The sequence below is a fragment of the Ostrinia nubilalis genome, chromosome 6 (assembly GCF_963855985.1).
Source record: "Ostrinia nubilalis chromosome 6, ilOstNubi1.1, whole genome shotgun sequence".
Classification (NCBI taxonomy): domain Eukaryota; kingdom Metazoa; phylum Arthropoda; class Insecta; order Lepidoptera; family Crambidae; genus Ostrinia; species Ostrinia nubilalis.
In genome coordinates this window covers 15,671,823-15,693,914 of record NC_087093.1, presented here as the reverse complement: position 1 = coordinate 15,693,914, position 22,092 = coordinate 15,671,823, and the positions used below count along the sequence as shown (strand labels likewise).

At 39.1% G+C, this 22,092-nt stretch overlaps 3 protein-coding genes across 3 annotated transcripts; 2 read left to right on the top strand and 1 right to left on the bottom strand.

The window, feature by feature from the left end:
• Window positions 1–714: 714 nt before the first annotated feature.
• Window positions 715–2,147, top strand: LOC135072687 (ribonuclease Oy). The gene is made up of 3 exons (XM_063966695.1): window positions 715–899; window positions 966–1,261; window positions 1,393–2,147. The coding sequence occupies exons 1-3, from the start codon at window positions 859–861 to the stop codon at window positions 1,872–1,874; spliced, it is 819 nt and encodes a 272-aa protein (XP_063822765.1). The 5' UTR covers window positions 715–858; the 3' UTR covers window positions 1,875–2,147.
• Window positions 2,148–3,185: 1,038 nt separating this feature from the next.
• LOC135072686 (UBX domain-containing protein 1) lies at window positions 3,186–12,452 on the bottom strand. The gene is made up of 6 exons (XM_063966694.1): window positions 12,289–12,452; window positions 11,793–12,198; window positions 11,526–11,710; window positions 5,038–5,217; window positions 3,796–3,911; window positions 3,186–3,355 (listed from the first exon to the last, which is right to left on the bottom strand). Exons 1-6 carry the CDS (start codon window positions 12,336–12,338, stop codon window positions 3,312–3,314), a joined length of 981 nt encoding a protein of 326 aa, XP_063822764.1. The 5' UTR covers window positions 12,339–12,452; the 3' UTR covers window positions 3,186–3,311.
• Window positions 12,453–12,746: 294 nt separating this feature from the next.
• On the top strand, window positions 12,747–21,612 carry LOC135072987 (cGMP-dependent 3',5'-cyclic phosphodiesterase-like). The gene is made up of 16 exons (XM_063966988.1): window positions 12,747–12,984; window positions 13,361–13,477; window positions 13,812–13,907; window positions 14,249–14,385; window positions 14,826–14,931; window positions 15,201–15,347; window positions 16,022–16,164; window positions 16,474–16,699; window positions 17,095–17,249; window positions 17,997–18,155; window positions 18,441–18,529; window positions 18,823–19,012; window positions 19,642–19,783; window positions 20,338–20,483; window positions 21,169–21,265; window positions 21,362–21,612. Exons 1-16 carry the CDS (start codon window positions 12,859–12,861, stop codon window positions 21,485–21,487), a joined length of 2,202 nt encoding a protein of 733 aa, XP_063823058.1. The 5' UTR covers window positions 12,747–12,858; the 3' UTR covers window positions 21,488–21,612.
• Window positions 21,613–22,092: the final 480 nt, after the last annotated feature.

Sequence of the window (22,092 nt, the reverse complement as noted above, 5' to 3'; positions counted from 1 at the left end):
AACACCTATAATGTAGGTAGGTACCTACTCATCGATTATGTTACCTAGGTACTAATAATTATGGTCTAAGACCATGCCCATTACAGTAATATTTACCCACATGAACTTGTGGTGGATCACCACAACTACCTACTATTAGTATTGGCTACTTGAATAGTAGAAATTAATACGAATCAAACCCGGGACTCCTGATCCTGACTGAACTCGCTACGCTTGATTAGTCCATTATCAAGAACATACATAGAAAAAAAACATACATACAGTCAAACATTTATAACGTCCTCCTTTTTTGAAGTCGGTTAAAAAGCATAAAGTAAACGCCAGCTAAAATACTTGAACAGAAGAATATTACTCTAAATAAAGCAGTAGAGCGACATCTCTCGAATAAATTGCTAATTTCTGTCGGAGTCACGTGACTCAGCAGTAATTGTACAATTTTAAATAGATTTGAAAACTAACCATAAGAAATTCGTAGCACCTATCATTAATTCATTATTTGTTATTTAATTATTAATTCATTATTTGTTATTTAATTATTTTTGCACGTTCAATAAACAAAATCATTGTTTGTGGCATAAAGACTCCAACTAAAGCCATGAAACTTACAAAAAAATATATCCAGTCCACTGTCATAACTGTCAGTTGTTTGTCATTTGTCACAGACTGTTGTCACTGCCTGTCAGTGACTCAAGCATACTCTCTAATCTGTGGACTCAAGTCGCGTCAGCTGCAGGCTGGCTATTTTATTTTCGTTTCAGTGTTTTGAATTTGATTGGTATTGTCCTTGTTATTAGCGTTTGAAGAGAACGAGAAATAATATTGCGTTAAGATCAAACAGGACTGATCAGAAACATAGCCATGAATTGGATACTTTTCGTCTTCGTAGTTCTCTACGTGAGGTGAGTTTAAAATGTTTCCTAAATTACTCTCCAGAGAGTGGTTTTATCTATTTATTATCTTTCCAGTGTTGAAAATGCTCGACTGACGCAAGGGTATCATCATAATAATGAACAGGACTGGGATATCCTGATATTTACGCAGCAATGGCCAGAGACTGTTTGCAAAGAGTGGATTCATAATAAGCCGTCTCACTCTTGCGTAATGCCTAAACAACCGGACTCCTGGAGTATCCACGGTGTCTGGCCGACCAAGTTCGGGACGAAAGGACCTGGTTTCTGCAACCGTACATGGCTCTTTGACCCTGAACAGGTCAAGCCTATTGAGACACAGCTATTAGAGAAGTGGACTAATATAGAAGGCAGTAAGTACTTTCTACAACAAATTTAGTGCTAGCTTAATGTAATTTTAGTGTGATTTTCCAAATTGATGTCAATTATTATTATTAGAATATGAAATTAACTTTCAAAACCATTTTGTCTTTTCATTTCACAGATACTGGAGAGTACTCACTATGGGCCCATGAATGGAACAAACACGGCACATGTGCTGCTGTTCTAGAGCCACTGAACTCAGAACTCAAGTACTTCTCTCAAGGTCTCTCTTGGGGTGAAACATACAGCATGTCCACTATTTTAGCAAATTCTGGTATTGTACCAGATGATGAAAAACTATACACTCTTACAGCTATCCATAATGTTTTGGTTGTAAGTTTGGGAGTCAACCCTTCTATTCAATGTAGACACGAAGATGGTAAAACTTACTTAGTGGAGATTCGTGTTTGCTTTAACAAAAACCTTACATTACACGACTGTGATGGCATCGACCGCAATATAGATGTTGAAGGCTATGGCAACATTATAAGTAATTGTAATCCAGCTGAGGGTATATTGTATCCACACAATAAATGGCCACAAAAGAGGATTTACGTACAGTTGTACAAATTAGTCTCTTGGGTCCAGTGGCTAACACTGTAAAATACTTCAAGTAAATATATTTGAAGTGAATGCAAATTGATTTTAATTGCCAGTTAACAATTAATATTTTGTACAGCTGATAACAGCACATACTACATTTCTATTTCAAAAACATCCTTATTACAACTATGTAATACATAAGTTTTTCGTTTGAAATGCTGGGCAATACACGAGAAACAAATAATTGTCAGTACCTATGTAGTAAATATTTACATGATGGTAGGATAAATTCATGAAATACTACATGATTAAATTAATATATTGAGTAGTTTCTTTAATTAATTTTTGTTTTAATATGTAATTCAATTTGAATTTCTAAACCCATTCTAAGCTCTCTTGATTGAAAAATATATAATTGATAGTACAAGCCCTAATTTAGGTTAAAACAGTATTTTGTTAGCACAGCTTGTTATTCAAACACCGCTTATCATTTGCGTTATAAATAATTTGATAAGCGAAGTAATTTAGTTGAAATAATAATTTATTTGATAATTATAATAATTATAATTACCTACCACACTAAAGGCTATCTTCTACTAGTCATATACAATACCTGCCTGAGGCTTGCACATAAAAAATAGAATTTTTTCCTGTATACTACAAGTTATAATGCAGCATCAAATACTGTGCCAAATCCAATCCAATCTTCCACCATGGTGACTCATAGTTACAGGAGTTTTCAGGACCCATACAAAAGTTCTTAGCTATTATAATAGCACTTAAAAAAATGCTCAAATAATAAAAAAAAATTGCCATAATATTAGAATAAGAGTTTATTAGTGCCGTCCTTAAATAAATTAAGATGCCAGTAGGACTGTGTTCTCCATTGGTACAAGGAGTTTGTCTCACAAAATTCCATGAAGTGGATGCAACTCATTATTTGTTGAATACTTTCAATAATAAAATGTTACTGTAAATTTACATTTATGCATTTTTTTCTATTATATTTTAGTGTTGATTTTGTATAACATGCCTATGGAATTACAGAAGATTGTTTGGATATTATTTCCTGCATTTTTTAATTTGGAAATTCAAATAACGTTTTTTCAACACAATTTATTGTGTACCTAGTGTTAAGAAAATATTATACGTCCAGACTGTGCTGTGCAGTTTGATAGTAAATAAACACTTAAACACACTAGTATTTTATACTTGACTGTTTTTATACTGTGTACTTAATTTAGTGCTTGCAATAAAGATTTAAAATAGTTTTTGTGTTTCAATATTATCTGCCTCAAGAATTCTTAGCAAGTTATTTAAATTATAGGCAGTATTCTTTACATACATATAAATTATAAATAAAAGAACATGTTACCATACGCAAATTTTATTTTTAATGAGTCTTCAAATATTACATTAATTTTAACTTTGTGCCATATGCCAACACGAATAATAAAATCCCAGCCCGTCACGGGTATAATTAACTTAAAAATAACGCTATTGGCCCTTCGACACAATAATTACTGCTGATGGAACCAAACCTGAAAAAGAAATTTAACTTTTATTATTATAAACACTACTTACACCTACTAAAACTGAAAACTGGGGCCTGTTGGAAGAACAAAGGCGATTTTTCTTCTCCAGAAAAGTAGTTTACCAAAATTAATAAATTATTATGGAAGCAGAACAGTTTTCTCATAAAAATATACACAAATTGAGATATAAGTGAATGCTTTAATCTATAAAAATACACGACAATTTTGTCAATTGGTTTCCACAGGCAAAGATTATTGCAGATTGTGGTATAGACAAGGTGATCGTAACCGGGCCGACGATGCGCCACCTAGCGGGATAAATTGGCAATATGGATTGGTATTGACTTTTTTATTAATGTACCTAAAATCTGTCGAATGCTTTGGAATAATCCACAAATTATGAAGTTTTTCTTCTAAAAATGTTTTGTTAAAATAATGCTACCTACCCAACGATTCAAGAGGTTTCTCATAATCCTCAGAAGTGAAGATCTTCTTTGGGAATGTTGTCATCAACTTGAAGTCTTGCTGGGCGTACTCTTGGGCATTTATTTGTAAGTATAATCTGAAAAAAAAAATGGTTGCTATTTTATATTTGTAGAAGTGAGGAGTGGCCCAGTTCTGTGGAAACTGAGCAGAGACAATTTTAGTGCTGTCTCTCTAAATCAGCGTCATCAGATCGCGAGCGAAACAGAGACCTAAGTCAAGTAAGAGCCAAAGCACACAATAAATGTTAAAATTAACTCATAAAAATCATTTATTTTTATAAGTAGGCTTTTTTCAGAACCTCATATTAACTTGTGAACGGGCAACTTTGGGCGCGCGCTGATAGTGTAGGATTATAGTCAACAAGCCATAAAACAAGGCTTCAGTAGTTTCAAAGCAAGATCTGTCAAGGCTTAGTCGAAATCGACCAGTTTATGTTTCATTCCATACAACAAAAATGGAAAATATTTTTTTCCAGCCACACTACAGCATTTATTCATCAAAATAACGTAACTTATCGATAGGTAATTATTTCAAATAGAAATTGTGAAAAAAATCGCTATGTCCATAAATCGCAATTTCGATCCATAGCCGCCGCAACGCATTGTTGGTGTGCTTTGGTTCTAAGGGTCGCGGTCTTTCTGTCACGGCGCGAACCGCCTTAACTGGCCAATACCAGGCCTGTTCATCTCCGCGAGTTTACATCGAAAACAAAACACGCACGATGGCCCACCTACAGGATACTATTCGACAAGGCCTCACATACGTGCGAACATTGACTCACGCACGCGTACGTATTCTTGTGTATGATGGAAGAAAATAAGGAAAATGGTGTACTAAATACTGTGCAGTATTTAACTGCCTAAATAATAATAAAAACACAGAATGTACTTTTTTAAGTTGCCTCAAGACACAGAGGTAAATAAGTAGTTAATATTATTCATGATAATTCATGCTAAATCATGTATTTCCTCCGCCATTTTCCGCAGTTTGGCACCTCACGTCACATCATTTTACCGAAGTCAGCCCTATAGCTTCGGCGCAGTGCCGATCACTGACGTTTGTCAACAAAATGGTGCTTGACTCTTGAGACAGGCTAAATTACACCATATTGTTAATGGCATTGAGCATAATTTTTTTTAAATACCTTCGCGAAGTAAAACTTCTGTACGTAGTACTTATTATTATTCTGTGCCAATACTTACCTAACAGCAGCCAACTGTTCCTTGGCCCCGAAGGTGTGTGCGAGTGCCTTCCCGTCTGGCAGCCGTAGTTGGATCCGCGCCTGCTCGTAGGAGCCGCGCGGCGCCGGCGCGCACGCCGCAACAGGAGGCGCGGCGGGGACGGGCGCGGGCGCGGGCGCTGCGCCTCCGGACGCTGCCAACCTGAAAGTGTAATGTTCAAAAGATACAAAGCCTGTGCAGTGACTAGAATACTGACCGGCCACTGCAAACTAAACAAACATAAATCGAACATGAACATGACCGAGGAAACTCTGTGCAGATTCTGCCATACAGAAGAAGAAACGGCCATGCATTTTCTTTGCTCATGCTTCCCGCTTATGAGCAAAAGAAGTATCCATCTCGCACGACACATCATGCACCCGGATGAGATCAGTGGCGGATTTACAAATTTGCCGCTAGTAGGCCATTCAATTTTTGCCGCCCCTACTGACTTAGCGTAAATCCGCCACTGCAAGGCTCAAGTAGTTTCAAAGCAAGATCTGTCAAGGCTTAGTCGTAATCGACCACTTTATGTTTCATTCCATACAACGAAAATGGAAAATATTTTTTTCCAGCCAAACTATTGGTTTTAGAGAAAAACTTGTGCAGCATTTACTTATTCATCAGAATAACGTAACCTATCGATAGGTATTTTTTTCAAATAGAAATTGTGAAAAAAATCGCTATGTCCATAAATCGCAATTTCGATCCATAGTGCGTTAGTTTAATCCCGTTTTTAGTATGATTGTGAACTTAATGATATTTCTGTCAGTTACTAGATTATAATTGCAACCCGCTATGTACTGAAGAGTTTAATATTGACCTAAAAACAGCAGCATGTACTAATCATAAGGTGGGGAAAGACATGACTTAAAAATACCTACACTATATGAACACAGACAAAATAATGTGTGGTCAGTAAACATTGTTTTTTTTAAATATTTTTTATTGCACTTAACAGTTTAAAAACAATACAAACAATTTCTATTAAAATATAATGAGATCAAATAAGTTTTACATTATTTTCTTGCGAGATTTTAAATTTGCAAAATCATTAATTATAAGAATCGTAAAAAATCTTTTTCATAAGTTCTGACTCTATGCACAAAAGAGATAAAGCATTAAGCTTTTCTTGACTTAAAGTAGATCGTAGATAGTTTTTAACCCGTTTTAAGCAAGAAAAACTTCTCTCACCTGAACAATTTGTCACCGGTGTGCACAGAGCCATGCGAAGTGCTATATCCAGAATAATTAGCTAAGAACTACTTAAAGGCAAACAGAAAGACCAAGGCTTGGTAATACAGGGTGGCCCAGAAGAATATTCACTTTTGAAAATTCAAGGAAACGAAAACTGTACATTTTTATAGAACTTTAACTATTGCAATTTAAAGAAAATTTTATGCAATTTATTTTTAAACTAGCTGTGCCCGCGACTTCGTCCGCGTGGAATAATGACTTTGGGTAGGCACTTTTAATAATTTAGTCTAATTATTTTACAAATAGCTTTTGCCCGCGACTTCGTCCGTGGAGAAGTCGAAAACGTTCTCATACGATTATTTTTAAATGTTTTAACGTTATTATCTAAATGTTTGAATACTTTTAAAATATAAAAATCAGGTTAAATAAACATGAAAATATTTTTTTCTTATATTTTATGAATATGCAGCTCGGCCTTTGATCCGGTGAAAGTTACTCGGTGGTATTATTTTTTTACAACGAAATCGAAAACTACACCTACCGCAGTATTATTGGTAAACTTTTTTTTATATTTTCCTACGGGTGCTAGAATCACCAAGCTTCCAGCATGCCACTGGCCGTGGGAGAAGGAGCTTTTCCTCAAGACTACTCCCACTACCTCAAGGGCCTCCGCCAAAACTCTCGCGCGAAAATGAGTTTATGTATATGTCGCAGGCAAATCGTATGATTCCGCATTTTACAAATGGCGTCGTCAATTTACAAACGCTCGCTGTTCTATGAAATGCCGAAGGCAAATTGGCAACTCGTTCAATTGTTAAAATTTCGACTATGATTGTTGCAATAGGGTGACCATCATAAAACACACGTTGGACAAATCAGACATAATTTCAGAAATCAGGTAGGTATCTATTCAAGTAAGACAAACCTAAAATACTTGCTACTCCTAAAGTAATTAAAATATTTTCGTAACAAAAACAACACTAGACTAATTTAAACTATTGACGTACCTATAGGTAGGTACATAAAAATATGACATTAAATAAGTTTCGATAGTCAGTCCTTTAGATAAGTCTTATATTTTAATTATACCAAGAAGAAGTCTAGAAGACATAACACAATATTTTTTTATACCAATATAGCCGAGCACCAGATTCCATTGTCACCTTAGCGTGTTTTACGTGCCGGATAACCTCAAAAACTATTTTATTTTTCCATAGCTTTTTCACTGCTCCTATTTGTGAATCGTAAAATTTTCTTAACTCACTAAGTATTATAAATGACTTTTTTTGTGAAAAGTCCTTTGAATACGTAGAATTTGCACTGTTTTCTGTATCACAAAACCACTATCCGACGCCATTTTTCTTGTTTTGATTAGCAGCGCCTCGCGTGGTGAGAAAAAGAACTAAATACTTCAATTTGCCGCGGCATTTTGTAAACAGCGATTGAATTGGCTATCAAATGTTTTGGCATATTATAAAGTGCCACGGCAATTTACATTTTGCCTTCGGCATTTCATAGAACAGCGAGCGTTTGTGAATTGACGACGCCGTTTGTAAAATGCGGAATCATACAATTTGCCTGCGACATATACAGCGCAAGCAGGTGCCCGCGGCATGACTTTCATGCATTACTATGCATTGTTGGGCGAGCGCACGCAGCGGGCACCCACTCCGAGGTTAAGTGGAGGCCCCTAGAGTATGGTAGTCGTTAACATGACGTCATGATTGTAAAAAAATGCACTAATGAGTAATTAATATCAACTTTGAAGCAAATCACCACTAAAATAACTTTCTACCCCTTTTTAACATAGTTAGGGGGTGCATTTCACTAAAATACGAAACACGTCTTCCATTAATTCTGTTATAGAATGCTTATGCAAAATTTTAAGTAGATTGGACGAAGGAATCTCGTTATTTCATACAAACTTTGCCCCTCCTTTTTACCTCCTTAGGGGTAGAATTTTGGAAAATCCTTTCTTATCAGATGCTTACGTCATACAAAGAACACACCGTCCAAGTTTCAGGTCTTTACGATCAGCGGTTTAGGCTGTGAAAAGTCCTTTGAATACGTAGAATTTGCACTGTTTTCTGTATCACAAAACCACTATCCGACGCCATTTTTCTTGTTTTGATTAGCAGCGCCTCGCGTGGTGAGAAAAAGAACTAAATACTTCAATTTGCCGCGGCATTTTGTAAACAGCGATTGAATTGGCTATCAAATGTTTTGGCATATTATAAAGTGCCACGGCAATTTACATTTTGCCTTCGGCATTTCATAGAACAGCGAGCGTTTGTGAATTGACGACGCCGTTTGTAAAATGCGGAATCATACAATTTGCCTGCGACATATACAGCGCAAGCAGGTGCCCGCGGCATGACTTTCATGCATTACTATGCATTGTTGGGCGAGCGCACGCAGCGGGCACCCACTCCGAGGTTAAGTGGAGGCCCCTAGAGTATGGTAGTCGTTAACATGACGTCATGATTGTAAAAAAATGCACTAATGAGTAATTAATATCAACTTTGAAGCAAATCACCACTAAAATAACTTTCTACCCCTTTTTAACATAGTTAGGGGGTGCATTTCACTAAAATACGAAACACGTCTTCCATTAATTCTGTTATAGAATGCTTATGCAAAATTTTAAGTAGATTGGACGAAGGAATCTCGTTATTTCATACAAACTTTGCCCCTCCTTTTTACCTCCTTAGGGGTAGAATTTTGGAAAATCCTTTCTTATCAGATGCTTACGTCATACAAAGAACACACCGTCCAAGTTTCAGGTCTTTACGATCAGCGGTTTAGGCTGTGCATTGATCCATCAGTAGCGCGCGTAGTACCTACTTGATCATTATTTTGCTGCGATGTGATTTTAAAACTGGGATATCTCCTAAGATATTTATTGAAATCGAATGGTGTAAAGGGCAAGAATGTTTAAAATTAAATACTTGTGGTGAATAATTTATTTATTTGGATAAGGATTAATATCATGTTTATAAAAACACCTTCGCAAATAATGCATTATTTTAAAACAGATTTTTTTTGCATAAAAATGGTTACTATGAGCCAACCTTAAAAGATAGACATATGCTACCGCGGACTTTTTTAAAGAGCTTTTAAAGGGGAACAATCCTGTCATACATGATTTTTGCGAAACTTTAACCGTTTACGCAGCATCAGCTCTCAAAAGGTAAAAATTCATTGATTTGAAATATTCTTGATTGGTGCTCCGCTCCTATTGGTCTTAGCGTGATGATAAATAGCCTAAAGCCTTCAGGAACTAACGGGCTATCCAACACAAAAATAATTTTTCAAATCGGTCCAGTAGTTCCTGAGATTAGCGCGTTCAACCAAACAAACAAACAAACTCTTCAGCTTTATAATATTAGTATAGATTTACCTTTATTAAATAACATCGCCCAGGAGATTTCCTTGACGCTTACAACATTCGATCAACATACATCAAAATCTTGGAATGCGTTCGTCAGAATTACCTCGAATACTTTTTTCAATTTTTTGCCGAATGCTCAGCTTCAGTTGCTGCATGGTTGTTGGATTATAAAAGTAACTCTATTCTTAATGTAACACCATAAAAAAATAATTTTCTGGAGTGAGATCAAGGCTTCCTGGTGGCCAGAAGATGTCACCCCTGCCAGACATTATTTTTTTGTGGGAACATGTCTCTTACCATCTAAATGCTCTCAGTTGAAGTGTGACCCGTAGCCCCAAGTGAAACCAAGTGCTCCGGTCATAACCTTGCGAATCTTGCAGCTTTGAAATCAAAAAGCTTTTCAGCCTACCAGTATAGCGCTCTCAAAAATTAATCATCCTTTCAATGCAACAAACCAATTAAGCAGTGGTGAATTCTCACTGCCTCTAAGAAGCGCTAATCTCATTCCATCAGACTTCTTTTTGTAGGGTTACCTTATGAGCAGAGTATACTCTAATAATCCAAAAACTCTGCAGCATTCATCCATCCTGAATCCATTTTGAGGTAACTCTAAGGGCTCCTGCACACGACACCGCCGCGCCTTTGCACTGTTTATACGCGCCGCGTGAACACCGCTGCCGCGCCGACGGCGCGCCGCGCGCGAAATTATGCTTTGATGGCGCGGTGGCGGCGCGGCGGCGGTTTTACTCGGTGGGTATGAACAGTGTAGCGGCGCGGCGACGGCGCGGCGGCGGCGCGGTAGCGGCGTCGTGTGCAGGAGCGCTTACGAAAGTTTTCCAAAATTTTGATGTATGTTGACCGAATGTTGTAAACGTTAAGGGAATCACATGTAGTTACGATAAAATTTATAAAAGATAGTAAATTTTAAAATAAATTGCACTAAATTTCCTTTAAATTGCAATAGCTAAAGTTCTACAAAAATGTACAGTTTTCGTTTCCTTGAATTTTAAAAAGTGAATTTTCTTCTGGGCCACCCTGTAAAACAATATACACGAAGTTGTGGAGAGATGGTGTTCGTGCTAGGCTCCGAAGATCCTGTGTTACGAGTTTTATTTTTATTTTTATTAAAACGCTATTGGAATATTTTAAAATTCATGATCACATAAGTACCTAAGTATATGTTACAGTGCGTTTATTAATCGTTTATTTATATATGGATTGTGTATACGTATATGTAATTATAATTTTTTTTCCTGTAAAAAAAAATTGCTAAATTTGCCGCCCCTCTAAATCTGCCGCCCTAGGCACTGGCCTACTTGGCCTATTGGTAAATCCGCCACTGGATGAGATAGCAGATATCACGCTCCAAAGAATCTGGAAATTTATAGACTCAACGGGACTAAGCAGTGAACTCTAAAGACAAGGGCGTGACGTCACGCGACATTTCAACTCAATATAATATTGTAATTATTCGATTATTAAAAAATATTGAAAAATATGTGTCCGAAATTCATTTATTCTGTCTGACGGACTAAATAGAATTTCGATTTCATTACCCAGTCATCATCCCTATTGTGTTAAACGTTTGTTTGAACCAAATAAACTATTTTTCTTTCTTTCTTTCAATAGCTCTGTCACTTAACACTGGCCTCTATACACACTGAACTGGTTGCTGTCATATTTTTGTGCCTATATGATTTTGGCGCTGTAGGCCATACTGTAGGCAGACATGAGTGTCCATGGAACTAATGGTGGTTTTCTTTGTGCAAATGCTTGTACTGATAACTTGGTTCAATAAAATGAATTTGGTTTTTGAATAGGCAGATAGTTTTTAGACTAATCTTAAAGCACCATAAAGCTAAAATATTTAAATAATACCAACTTTCTCGCTTGTTTATCAGCCTCAATTTGTGCCCGTACTCTTTCCCTTGCTTTCTGATCCTCAATTTTCTCTCTTCTGCGCTGCTCTACCAATTTAGTCATCTCCTGCTCCTGTAGCCTTAAACGGGCATCTTGTAAATCTTTACCAGACTTGATACGGAGGCGTTCCCTTTCCAATGCCTCAGCCTAGAATTACATGAATGAGATTTTGAATTAGGAGTGAAATAAGAAAGCAATATGGATGTTTTTAACTGAATGAGTTGTGTACCTTTTCCCTATCTTCCCTTTCCTTCCGCTTCTGTTTCATTCGCTCCTCTAGCAACGCCAGCTGAGCTTTTTTCTCCTCTTCAGTCAAAGGCTTTTTCTCTTCCGTGGACTCCGAGAAGCTGCTATGATTCGTCTTGGCCGCATGAAATTCCATTTCGTCCTGATTCTTAAGCAATTTACCACATTCATCGCATTTGAATGACTTGGCTTCAGCTTGTGACGAACTTTCGGCAGTCGATTCGGCCGGCACGGGGGGCGTTTCGGCGGTTTCCGCTACATTCGATGACGAACTGGATCCTAGCATTTGCCCGCCAGTAGTGTCCATGGCTGGGTCATCAGCGTGTGCCAATAACCATTCCATAGCCGGCTCAACCCCTTTGTAATTCGTTACAGCTAGTGCTTTCTCTCTAAAACCAAAAAATAATAATTTATCATAATCACTTTTATAACCTCCACATAAAAACTGGACTATCGGAATTTTTGGATTTAGTACTTACGCTCGCTCTTTGGAGAATCCCATTTCTATTAGAGTTTGTATTTCAGCCATTGTAATTATATACCTAAATCACGATTTAAAATTTCACAAATTGCAATTTTGATGCCTCAAGCATTCATCAGCTGTTTTGACTTTTTTTCATATTTTTTTTCTAATGATGTTTTATTACGGCTTTGGCACACAATTTTGCGCCAATCGTCTTTCATTAAAAAAAGTCGAGCGTTTCGTTCCGAGAAAAAATTCAATATGCATTGTAACTATTGTAAGTAGTTTAACTAAAAATACACTGTAATAGTGGTAATAGTGAGTATAAAATATTAGTTGAGCTTTCCTTATTCAGCAGTGATCGTGTTATTAAAGAGAAATGATCTGCGTCCACTGAAACCAACTTGACAGTCAGTTTCCGTTTCCCAGCCAATGAACAGCCAGCATTGAAACTGACTTGACAGTTTATGAAATTTAATTTAATGGCGGTAAAATTAAAACGTTTTCATCAATTTACACTTCAACATTGTACAATATACAAAATATTAGTAAACAGTTTAATTTGATCAAACTAAACTAGCTAAATATGTCAACTCAACGGAAGGGAAGGCGAAAAAGTATCCAGAACAGTGATCCAGGCAAAATCTTAGATTTGGTGATGAGTCTCAACGATGAAGCCTGTGCTCAGTTGCAAATCAAAATAAATACTTATGTAAGTATGCTTCTACTTTCACTAGGTATGGTTTGAGCCGATTTTTGACCAATATTATTATAGTCTGATGTGCAAAAGGCTGAAGGTACTGAAATAACTGTCCAGTACGCGCTCTCGAAATGACTCTATCTACCCACACAGTACCACCTACCTAAGCTAAGTACCTACCTTCTCGTTGGCTCTATATATGTCCACCCACAAGGTGGACCGACGACCTCTTAAAGGTAGCCAGAATGCGCTTGATGCAGGCCGCTACCAACCACGCAATATCATAATTAATGGAAATATCATTGGAGGAGGCTTATTAATATGTTCAGCTGTGGATGTCCTGTGGCTGAAATGATGATAATAATGATGATTCATGGTTTTCTTCTAGCTTGCTGATGAATGTGAAGCTGACCTGGTACTGCTAGTGGTGGTGAACGCGGAGCGCATGGAGGCGTCTATTGATGCAGTTGGATCGGCTGCATTGCAACGAAAACATAAAATATGTGTAAGGCATTTTTATCTGGTTGCTTATTCAGTTTTCGTTCGTTTCAGCCAAATGTCGACAGCTGGACAAAGGCCTCCCCCAAGGATTTCCACAACTACAGGCTCTGCGCCGCCCGCATCCAGACACCTCAGTCATCATATTTTAAACTCATGTTTTAAATCACCTTAATTTCAAATTACCGACCTATAGCCGTATACAGAAAGAAAGCTGGAAACTTATAAGCGCTTACCAGCGCTTGTCAGCGCTGGTAAGCGCTTATAAGTTTCCAGCTTTCTTTCTGTACGCGGCCTTAGAAATCATTTGCCATTTGACCCACTCTCGTGTTTGTTTGTAGATGTCGCTGAAATTAGGGGATGTGCTGAAATCTCTCCAGGAACAAACTGAATTGTTGAGTAATTTTCCACCTGACTTCCAAGCTATACTCGCTCCTGTGAGTTTATTTTATTTCATTTCTTTCACAACCATCAGGTAAGTACCCGCCTTACTAAAGGAACCTTTATGCTTCTGCTACTTTTGATGCGTTTAAAGCTAAGCGTCCACTTGTCGGTATCGTACGCAACGGACGCATCGTACAAAACACATCGTATCGGATATGCGATGCGTACGATGCGGACAGGTGGACGCACTTATATGAGTTATTATATAAATAATACTACGATCCGTTGCGTGCGATACTTTCGATGCGTACCTACGATACCGACATGTGGACGCTAGCCTTAAATCGGAAATGAGAGGTATACTTATTCCTAATATATTTTGTTCTGATGGCAGTACGTCCCGAAAGATACGCAGAAGAGGCGTATGGTGATGTACCCCATCTCGGACCGGCCATTCTCGGTGATCGTATGCATTTTGGCTCCCAAAGTGCAAGAGGACCACGTCGCTATACTCATCCATGAATGTTTTCTGTAAGTTTACTTTCATTTTTGAGTTACCTTAGTATAAGATGCAGCATTACTTTTGTTCAGAAGCAGCAGGAACCAGTACTACTTACTAATTCTTGAATAACTTAGTAGATATGGAATAGTTTCGATAGAGGAGATCCAAAAACGAACTAAAGTCGCTGACATAGCCCGACGGATTAGCAAGCTGAAGTGGCAATAGGCAGGGCATACAGTAAACATAACTGTCGGCCTGGTTCTGGAGTGGAGACCACGTACCGGAAAACGCAGTATAAGACGCCCACTCTCAAGATGGACCGACGACCTCATAAAGTTAGCAGGAAGGCGCTAGATGCGGCCGCAATGAACTAGTCATTATGGAAATCATTGAGGGAGGACTATGTACAGCAGCAAGTTGACTTCCTATTGCTGAAATTATGATGATGATGATAAGACCTATGTTTCAGGTTTACTTGGCCTACCTTGAAGAAGACTATTCGTTTCGAATACGAATGCACTCTAAAACAGAAATGCCAACAACTCCTGCGCGTAGCTAAACGACTCTTCACTCAAGTAAGTGTTGTCATTACATTCCGTATGTTACATTAGGATCTTCAAAATAATATTGGACATTATGGATTATGTGAATTAAGTATGACTTCAGTTTGATTTTTGTGGTACCCATTTTCATTATGGCGGTAATATTATTTATCATCCATGCCCTGGAGCATATCACAGTGTAAGGTAAATAGGAAGAGTTGGGTTAGTTATTATAGACCTGATACCAACTAAGAACAGCGCAATTTGCGTCACTATTCCTAAAGCCGCAAGGCGCATTGCAGGTGGCATCGCTGGATACGCTGCTGCAGATCGCCATGGACCAGGCGAAGCAGCTGACCAAGGCCGAGTACTGTTCAGTGATGCTGGTCGACGTGGAGCGAATGGAACTTATCGACTCCAGCGCCCACTGGAAGGTCAGGCAGAAAGCAGCCATGAATGGATCCCAATTGATATCCTCGTTCGTTCGTTTCACCCAAATGACGACCACAGCTGGACAAAGACCTCCCCCAAGGATTTCCATAACGACCGGTCCTGCGCTGGCCGCATCCAGGCTCGGACGGGCCAGAAGACGTAGTGGGAGGCCTGCCCACGCTACGTCTTCTGGCCCGTCGTCGCCACTCGTAAATTGATACTTATCCTCACCCGAACTAAATGTAACAATTAATGAAAAAAATATCTGACAAATCCCAAAAAGATCCGATTTCCAATAGGTTTGACCCATCAGAAGCGCCAGAAGTTAAATCCGTTCATATCAGACGCCTATGGCGCGTCTTTTTCTGGTTTCTCTCAGTAGAATAAAACCAATAAAACCTACAGTCCCATACTGTTATAGAATTAAATTATCAAACGTAGGTAAATGTAACTAAGTATGCTAGTCTAAGGCTGGTTTTAGTGTCACGCGGACTGTCAGTGCGGATCGCTCCGCACAGTCGATCTGTATGAACTGCTAGGGAGCGGAGCGGTTCCTCCGGACCGCATTACTCTAAAACGCTCCCTAGAAGTTCATACAGATTGACCGTGCGGAGCGGGTCCGCACCGGACGATCCGCGTGACACTAAAACCAGCCTAAAGATGTTTTGTGTAACTGTAGAATCACTCCGAGGACGAGAAAGAACGCAGATTTCCACTAAACAAAGGAATCGCTGGTTACGTGATACAAACTGGTCAGCTAGTCAACGCAAAGTCTGCGAAGGATCATGGTTCTTTCGACGCCGACATAGATGGGGGTCCCGGTATAGACTGCAAGTAAGTACCTACTTACCTTCCCAATTTTTTTCCAGATGGCTTTCCGGGTGAAAATCAGTGCAACACATAAGCAGATAGAACTTTAGAATATACCCAGTCCAGTTGCTACTATGTTGTCTTCAAGTTCAAGGTTAAAACGACAGAAGACCATACCACCACCATAGACTGTTAGGTCCTATTCGTTCGCAATCCGTTAGATTCAAGCCCTTCTCCCAAAATTTTCGGTTTGTAAAACGAGTCCATCAGGTGATTGAAATGTCGGAAGTTATGTGACAAAAAGTGTTACTGATTTTAATTGTCTTTTCTCAGGACAATCTTGTGCTTCCCCATCCGAGAACAGACCGGGATCATTGGGGTGGGTCAGCTGATCAACAAGATTGGGGACCCCTACTTCGATGCCATGGATGAAGAGATGGCTCTGGCCTTCAGCATCTACTGTGGGGTCTGCATCATACACTCGGTGGTCTACCAGAAGATACAGGAGGCGCATATTCGGAACACGCTGGCTAATGAGCTGGTCATGTATCATATGAAGGTATGGGAGTTACGGCTACGTTAGTAAATAATGGTCTATGTAGGTCAATTCTCTGCGCGTGAGTTGAATGCTGGGCGCCATAATTAAATGTCCCTAAAACTAAAAAGTCTACCTTCAACTCGCGCGCGAACATAATGCTAAAATTTATCAAAATCAACGGTACCGACGCCGTGGGAAGAAGCTGTTAAAAATTATACTAGGGGGCAGTTTCGTCGATTTAGATTTTGATATACCTAACCTTACCTACATTATCATCAACAACTAAAGGTACTGGTACTGGTGACTGTCAGATTGATCTCTGGGACCAAGTTGCAGGTTTTCTGATAGAGAGGTTCTTATTAGGCTATCAGGGACTCATCAATGGTGAATGTTGATTTTCATTAACTCGTAAATAGGTGGGTGATGCGGAAGTGGCTCGGATGCTGGAGTGCTCGGGTTTCCATAACCACCCGCATCTATCCAGCCTGCACTTCAACCCGCGCGCGCTGCCGCTGCGGGAACTGCCCTGCTATGCGCTCAAGATGTTCTCCGATTTGGGATTGGACAAAAAGTAATGTGACGATCATATTAATTTGTGAAAGTATATTTCCTGCGATTGTAACGCCCATAATCACAAACGATACTTGATTCTCCAATCTGCTTTGATCTATTGTATTGTCTCTGCCTGGATCTAACTTTTTTGAGTAAGCCAGTTGTAGAAGCAGTAGAGGTGTTTGTAGATTAGCCCTGGTAGCGATCAAAGTTGTTACGCTAAGCATCCCTTGCCGCGGTTCGTTAAGGTATGGGTGACCATTCAGATTGTGTTGTGGTCGCAATCTTACGCCCGTATTCACAAACGATGCTTGCTTAAGTGAAGCAGCAAATCGAACGCACAGCGTTGAATAGAGCTCTTTGATTGGTTCGTGTATCACCCACCCTGTGCGTCCACGCGCACTGTGATAGCTTATAGTAATGTTTGTGAATACGGGCGTTAGTCTTGTAGTTCCGGATTTAATGCCGTAAGACAGATCAGATCAGATATCTCAGACTCGTCTGAACAGCGTGGACTTTCATTTGTCAGGTCAAGTAGAAACCCGAACCTCCATTGTTCACTGCAGGAGCAGTTAAGACTAAATGATCGGATGATGATGATGATTATTATTATTATGATGATTGCCTGCAAATTACACATTGAATTATAGATTTAGAAACATATTGGGCTTTGAAATGTCGTTTGGGATCATTCTATGATTAAATTTGTTTTTTTTTTTAAACTAAGTATGTATCTACAATGAAATGTATTTTCACATTATCATAGGTTTAACATAAAGACCCCAAAGCTAGCCCGGTTCATCCTATACGTGAAGAAGGGCTACCGCGACGTGCCGTACCACAGCTGGCTGCACGCGTTCAATGTCGGCCAGTGGGCTTATGCCGCGATCGTCAACTACAAACTCGTCTCGCAAGGGTATTTCAGGTAAGAATAATTATTTTACTTAATAATTGTGGTAACGAAAGAGAAGTGGACTAAAAATTCACCCTTGAGGGAGACCCTGAAATTATAATTAAACACGTACAATATTTAATATTATCATATTCTCACACGAAAATGCTCCCAAGTGGTTCCTCGAGCCTGATTATTATAATATTTATTAGTACTGTTATTTTGAATTAGTATGAAATACTACTTATAAATGGAGTCAAACGCTTATGATAGAAGGATGCGAACAAAATATAAATGTAAAATATTTTTTTATTCTAGTGATTTGCAGGCGTTGATGTATGTGATAGCGGGCCTGGTACACGATTTGGATCACCGTGGGACAACCAACAGTTTTCATATACATGGACGTAAGCAACATAGTTAAACACAGTAGATAAAGCAATAATATTGTGTAAGTAATCTTTAACTAGGTAACCCCATTATTAACTTTTCAGTTTTTTTTATATATTTTTCCTAATCCATGAGCTGTCTTTTCACATCAAATTATCTCCCTCGCGGGAAGTACCTGGATGCTGGGAGCGCAGGTTCAGTCGTGGAAATCCTTGGGGAAGGCCTTTGTCGAGCGTCATTATGGCTGAAATGAAGATTTTATAAAGCGCTTTTAACGTCCCAGTTTAGCTTCAAATATTCCCGTAAACAGAAACGACCCTGGCGGCCCTGTACTCCAGTGAAGGCAGCGTGATGGAGCGCCACCACCTCGCGCAGGCCATGTGCATCCTCAACACGGAGGGATGCGATATCCTGGAGACTTTGCCGCGACGGGACTACGATAGGGCCATCATGCTGCTAAGGGACTACATCCTGGCTTCGGACTTGGCTAATTACTTCAAGTTTGTTTTTCAGAATACTATGACTATTTTTAGGAAGTCTTCGTCCATTTCTTCAAAAGATGTAACCTTTATTGGAGAATTTGAGATAGGCATTTAGTCGTGTTGTTTGTATGTAACAAAGCTCTTTCATTTTATTAGAGTACCGAACTTTTTTCTTATAAATGTATTCTTTTTGTTAGAAATGGTTGGAATTTTATACCTACTCATTTAAGCACTGGACATGACGTCTCTACAGTTTCTGCGACAGTGAAGCGGTTTTATTACGTCGTACCTAAGCAAGCTTGAGATATTATGTACACCATGCATGATAACTCTATAGTTCCAAAATACTGAACTGTCCTATGCATGACATTGACAGTGGGGCGCCACCGTCAATACCGGATCGCTAGTTCCGATTTTTGTCATGTTGGAAACCATATAGTTGAACGATGGTAGCGCCACCCTGTCATTGAGTTTGGTGGGACAGTTCAGCGTGGGTCATCTATACGTACTACGCTACGTCACAATTGTCACAAATGATCTTTTTGGCATCGTTAGCGTTCTACTGCAGCAGGAATCTATTTATTTATTAGCTATGCCTGTAGTTCTTTAAATGACGTAGCATAAATGATATTGCAAACGACTTGCAGAAATCTCAATGACTTCAAGGCTATATCGATGGATTACCAGAAAGGCAACCGGGTGCACGCCACTGCTCTGCAGTCGCTGCTTATGAACGCGGCGGATCTCAGCGACCAGCTCAAAGACTGGACCAGCGTCAAGAAGACTGCCGTGAGTAAATGAGTAGCACTATTATTGGACATAAATGCGATAGCTCATTAATTTTATTCGTATTCAGGACGTTAATTTCAATAAAGGTTCAATCAATGCATTTAAGTCTGATCGCCATCGCTGCACGCGGGCTGATCGCGTGCGATCGTGTTGGTTTGGCTGAACCTTAATGCATGATGCATGCTTAATGGATGCATGAAGCTACTGCGCACTTAATACGGTTTTTTTAATGAAAACCTTCTGCATAGTAGTGTTAAATTCATGATCATTATTTATTTAGCCTACACTTCCAACGCTGGCCAGATGGGTTGGAGGGAGGGGTCTGATGTTCGCATATTAGTCCCTTAAGCTTCAACCACATCAAACGCCTGATGCAGATCGCCATCGCCGGCGCGATCAAAGGTCAATGACAAGTCGCGCGACCGGCGCCGGCGGTTGGTGTGGTTGAAGCTTTAGTTACAAACGACACATTTCGGTACGACATCATAGGTATATTCTGCTTCCGCTAAATATAAATTATACAAATACAACAAATGGATTTCAACACGTCCCAGGCAGCAGTGCTGACGGAATTTTTCCGCCAAGGAGACGTGGAGAAGAGCCGCGGCGACCTGCCGCCCATCATCATGGACCGAGAGAAGTGCTTCATCCCCGACCTCGAGATACAGTTTCTGCAGACCACGTGCATCCCGCTTTTTGAGTAAGTGCATTTTTCCTGTGATGCGGATTTGGACCAGTGGGTCTATAGTCTGGTCTGCGAGCACGTAGAATATTGTCCAATGACCCCAAGCCACCCATCCTTATCGCTCGCGCGTAATTATATTGCTGTCGCGCTCGCACACTCACTACGGGCGCCCGTCGCACAGTCGCGATAGCAACATAATTACGCGCGAGCGATAAGGATGGGTGGCTTGGGGTCATTGTACAAAATTCTACGTGCTCACAGACCGGGCTTTAGAAAAAGTGCACATTATAATAGCAAACCAGTCAAAAAGTGGTCGAAAGGCCTTTTTTGTATGGAGTTTTGACGGACTTGATTTTCGATTCGATCAAAAAGTGCAACTTGTCTAGGGGGGCAGATCCGCACGCGTGCCTAAATTCGTTTCACAGGAAAAAGGCTGACTAACTAACTGACCAATGAGGGGTCTGGTATTTGCTCTCAACATTTGGCGCTACTGGCGAGTGACAATACCTTACTATAGTGGTGCCACATTAGTGAACGCTATAAGTTTTCTTACCGCTTCGGCGCAATCCAGCATTAGCCTTTAGCGAATGACAGAACCTTACAGTGGCGCCAACTGGTAAGCGCAAACTCGATAGCTTTCATTAAATCCAAAATGTTCATAATTGAAGTAAATTGCTTCAATAACATATCTTTTTCACAGCACTTTAGCAAGAATCATACCCAAAGCGGGAACGTGTGTCAAGATTATTGAGAATCACATCGAAAGGTGGGAGGCGGCGAAACCTATATTTAGCGAGGTTAGTGCAGTGTTGCCATAATAATAGTTCATTTAATAAAAATATTTGTTTAAATGTAAATTGCCGGATATTGAACCTTATGTCTATTAATTTAAGGTGCCGACTACAGCGGGTCTGTCAGTACTTTTGAGTCCAGAACTAGACAACCTGATTGAGCTTAATATGAAAGAGAAAGAGAGATTGCGTTTGGAGGCAGAGGCCGAAGGAAATGCCGAAAACTAAATTATTTATATTTATTTTAGGCGGTACTAAAAAAATTCTAGTTTGTTTTTTTATATTTTGAAGTCACTTTAAAAATAAAACCGTTTTAGGGCTGTCCTAGTTTATGACGTTACGATATTTCTGTCATCTTTTACTTTATTATTAGGGTTTTGTTAAAGTATCAAAATTATTTTAATTTTAATAAAGTTATGTAGAGTGAAAAAACTGGGTTTGATTTACTCATTTATTTTTTTACATTCATTAGTGATATGATAAAAGTACAGTTAGTAATATACAAATTTAATAATCACAATCTAAAAATAAGGAATATTTATAAACATCAAAGTTTGGTCTTTTATAAATGCCAAAAAATCTCTACGTGCACAATAAGGAAGAAAAACGTTTACTTTGGAATTGATATTACAAAATTTAGTTTTTTAGAACTAATTAGACACAATCTAATTAAGTAATGAAATTCTTTCCCGTCTCTCTCTATTCTAGACTTACTAAAATCACGTTTCAATCACTTTTTACTCTATCACAGAATAATCGGTTCCTTTGCAAACTCTTTGGCACCACAATCCATCACAATTCGAAGCTGTCATTCAATTTTGCTATTTATGCTA

Excerpts from the sequence above, each read along its gene's own strand:
- LOC135072687 (XM_063966695.1), top strand. The coding sequence starts at position 859 with ATGAATTGGATACTTTTCGTCTTCGTAGTTCTCTACGTGAG. Across the intron at positions 900-965 it reads TTCGTAGTTCTCTACGTGAG|TGTTGAAAATGCTCGACTGA; the intron begins GTGAGTTTAAAA and ends TTATCTTTCCAG. Across the intron at positions 1,262-1,392 it reads GTGGACTAATATAGAAGGCA|ATACTGGAGAGTACTCACTA; the intron begins GTAAGTACTTTC and ends TTCATTTCACAG.
- LOC135072686 (XM_063966694.1), bottom strand. The coding sequence starts at position 12,338 with ATGGCTGAAATACAAACTCTAATAGAAATGGGATTCTCCAAAGAGCGA. Across the intron at positions 11,711-11,792 it reads AAAGGGAAGATAGGGAAAAG|GCTGAGGCATTGGAAAGGGA; the intron begins GTACACAACTCA and ends ATGTAATTCTAG. Across the intron at positions 3,356-3,795 it reads GAAACCTCTTGAATCGTTGG|GTTTGGTTCCATCAGCAGTA; the intron begins GTAGGTAGCATT and ends TTTCTTTTTCAG.
- LOC135072987 (XM_063966988.1), top strand. The coding sequence starts at position 12,859 with ATGTCAACTCAACGGAAGGGAAGGCGAAAAAGTATCCAGAACAGTGAT. Across the intron at positions 18,156-18,440 it reads GTCTCGCAAGGGTATTTCAG|TGATTTGCAGGCGTTGATGT; the intron begins GTAAGAATAATT and ends TTTTTATTCTAG. Across the intron at positions 18,530-18,822 it reads CAGTTTTCATATACATGGAC|AAACGACCCTGGCGGCCCTG; the intron begins GTAAGCAACATA and ends TCCCGTAAACAG.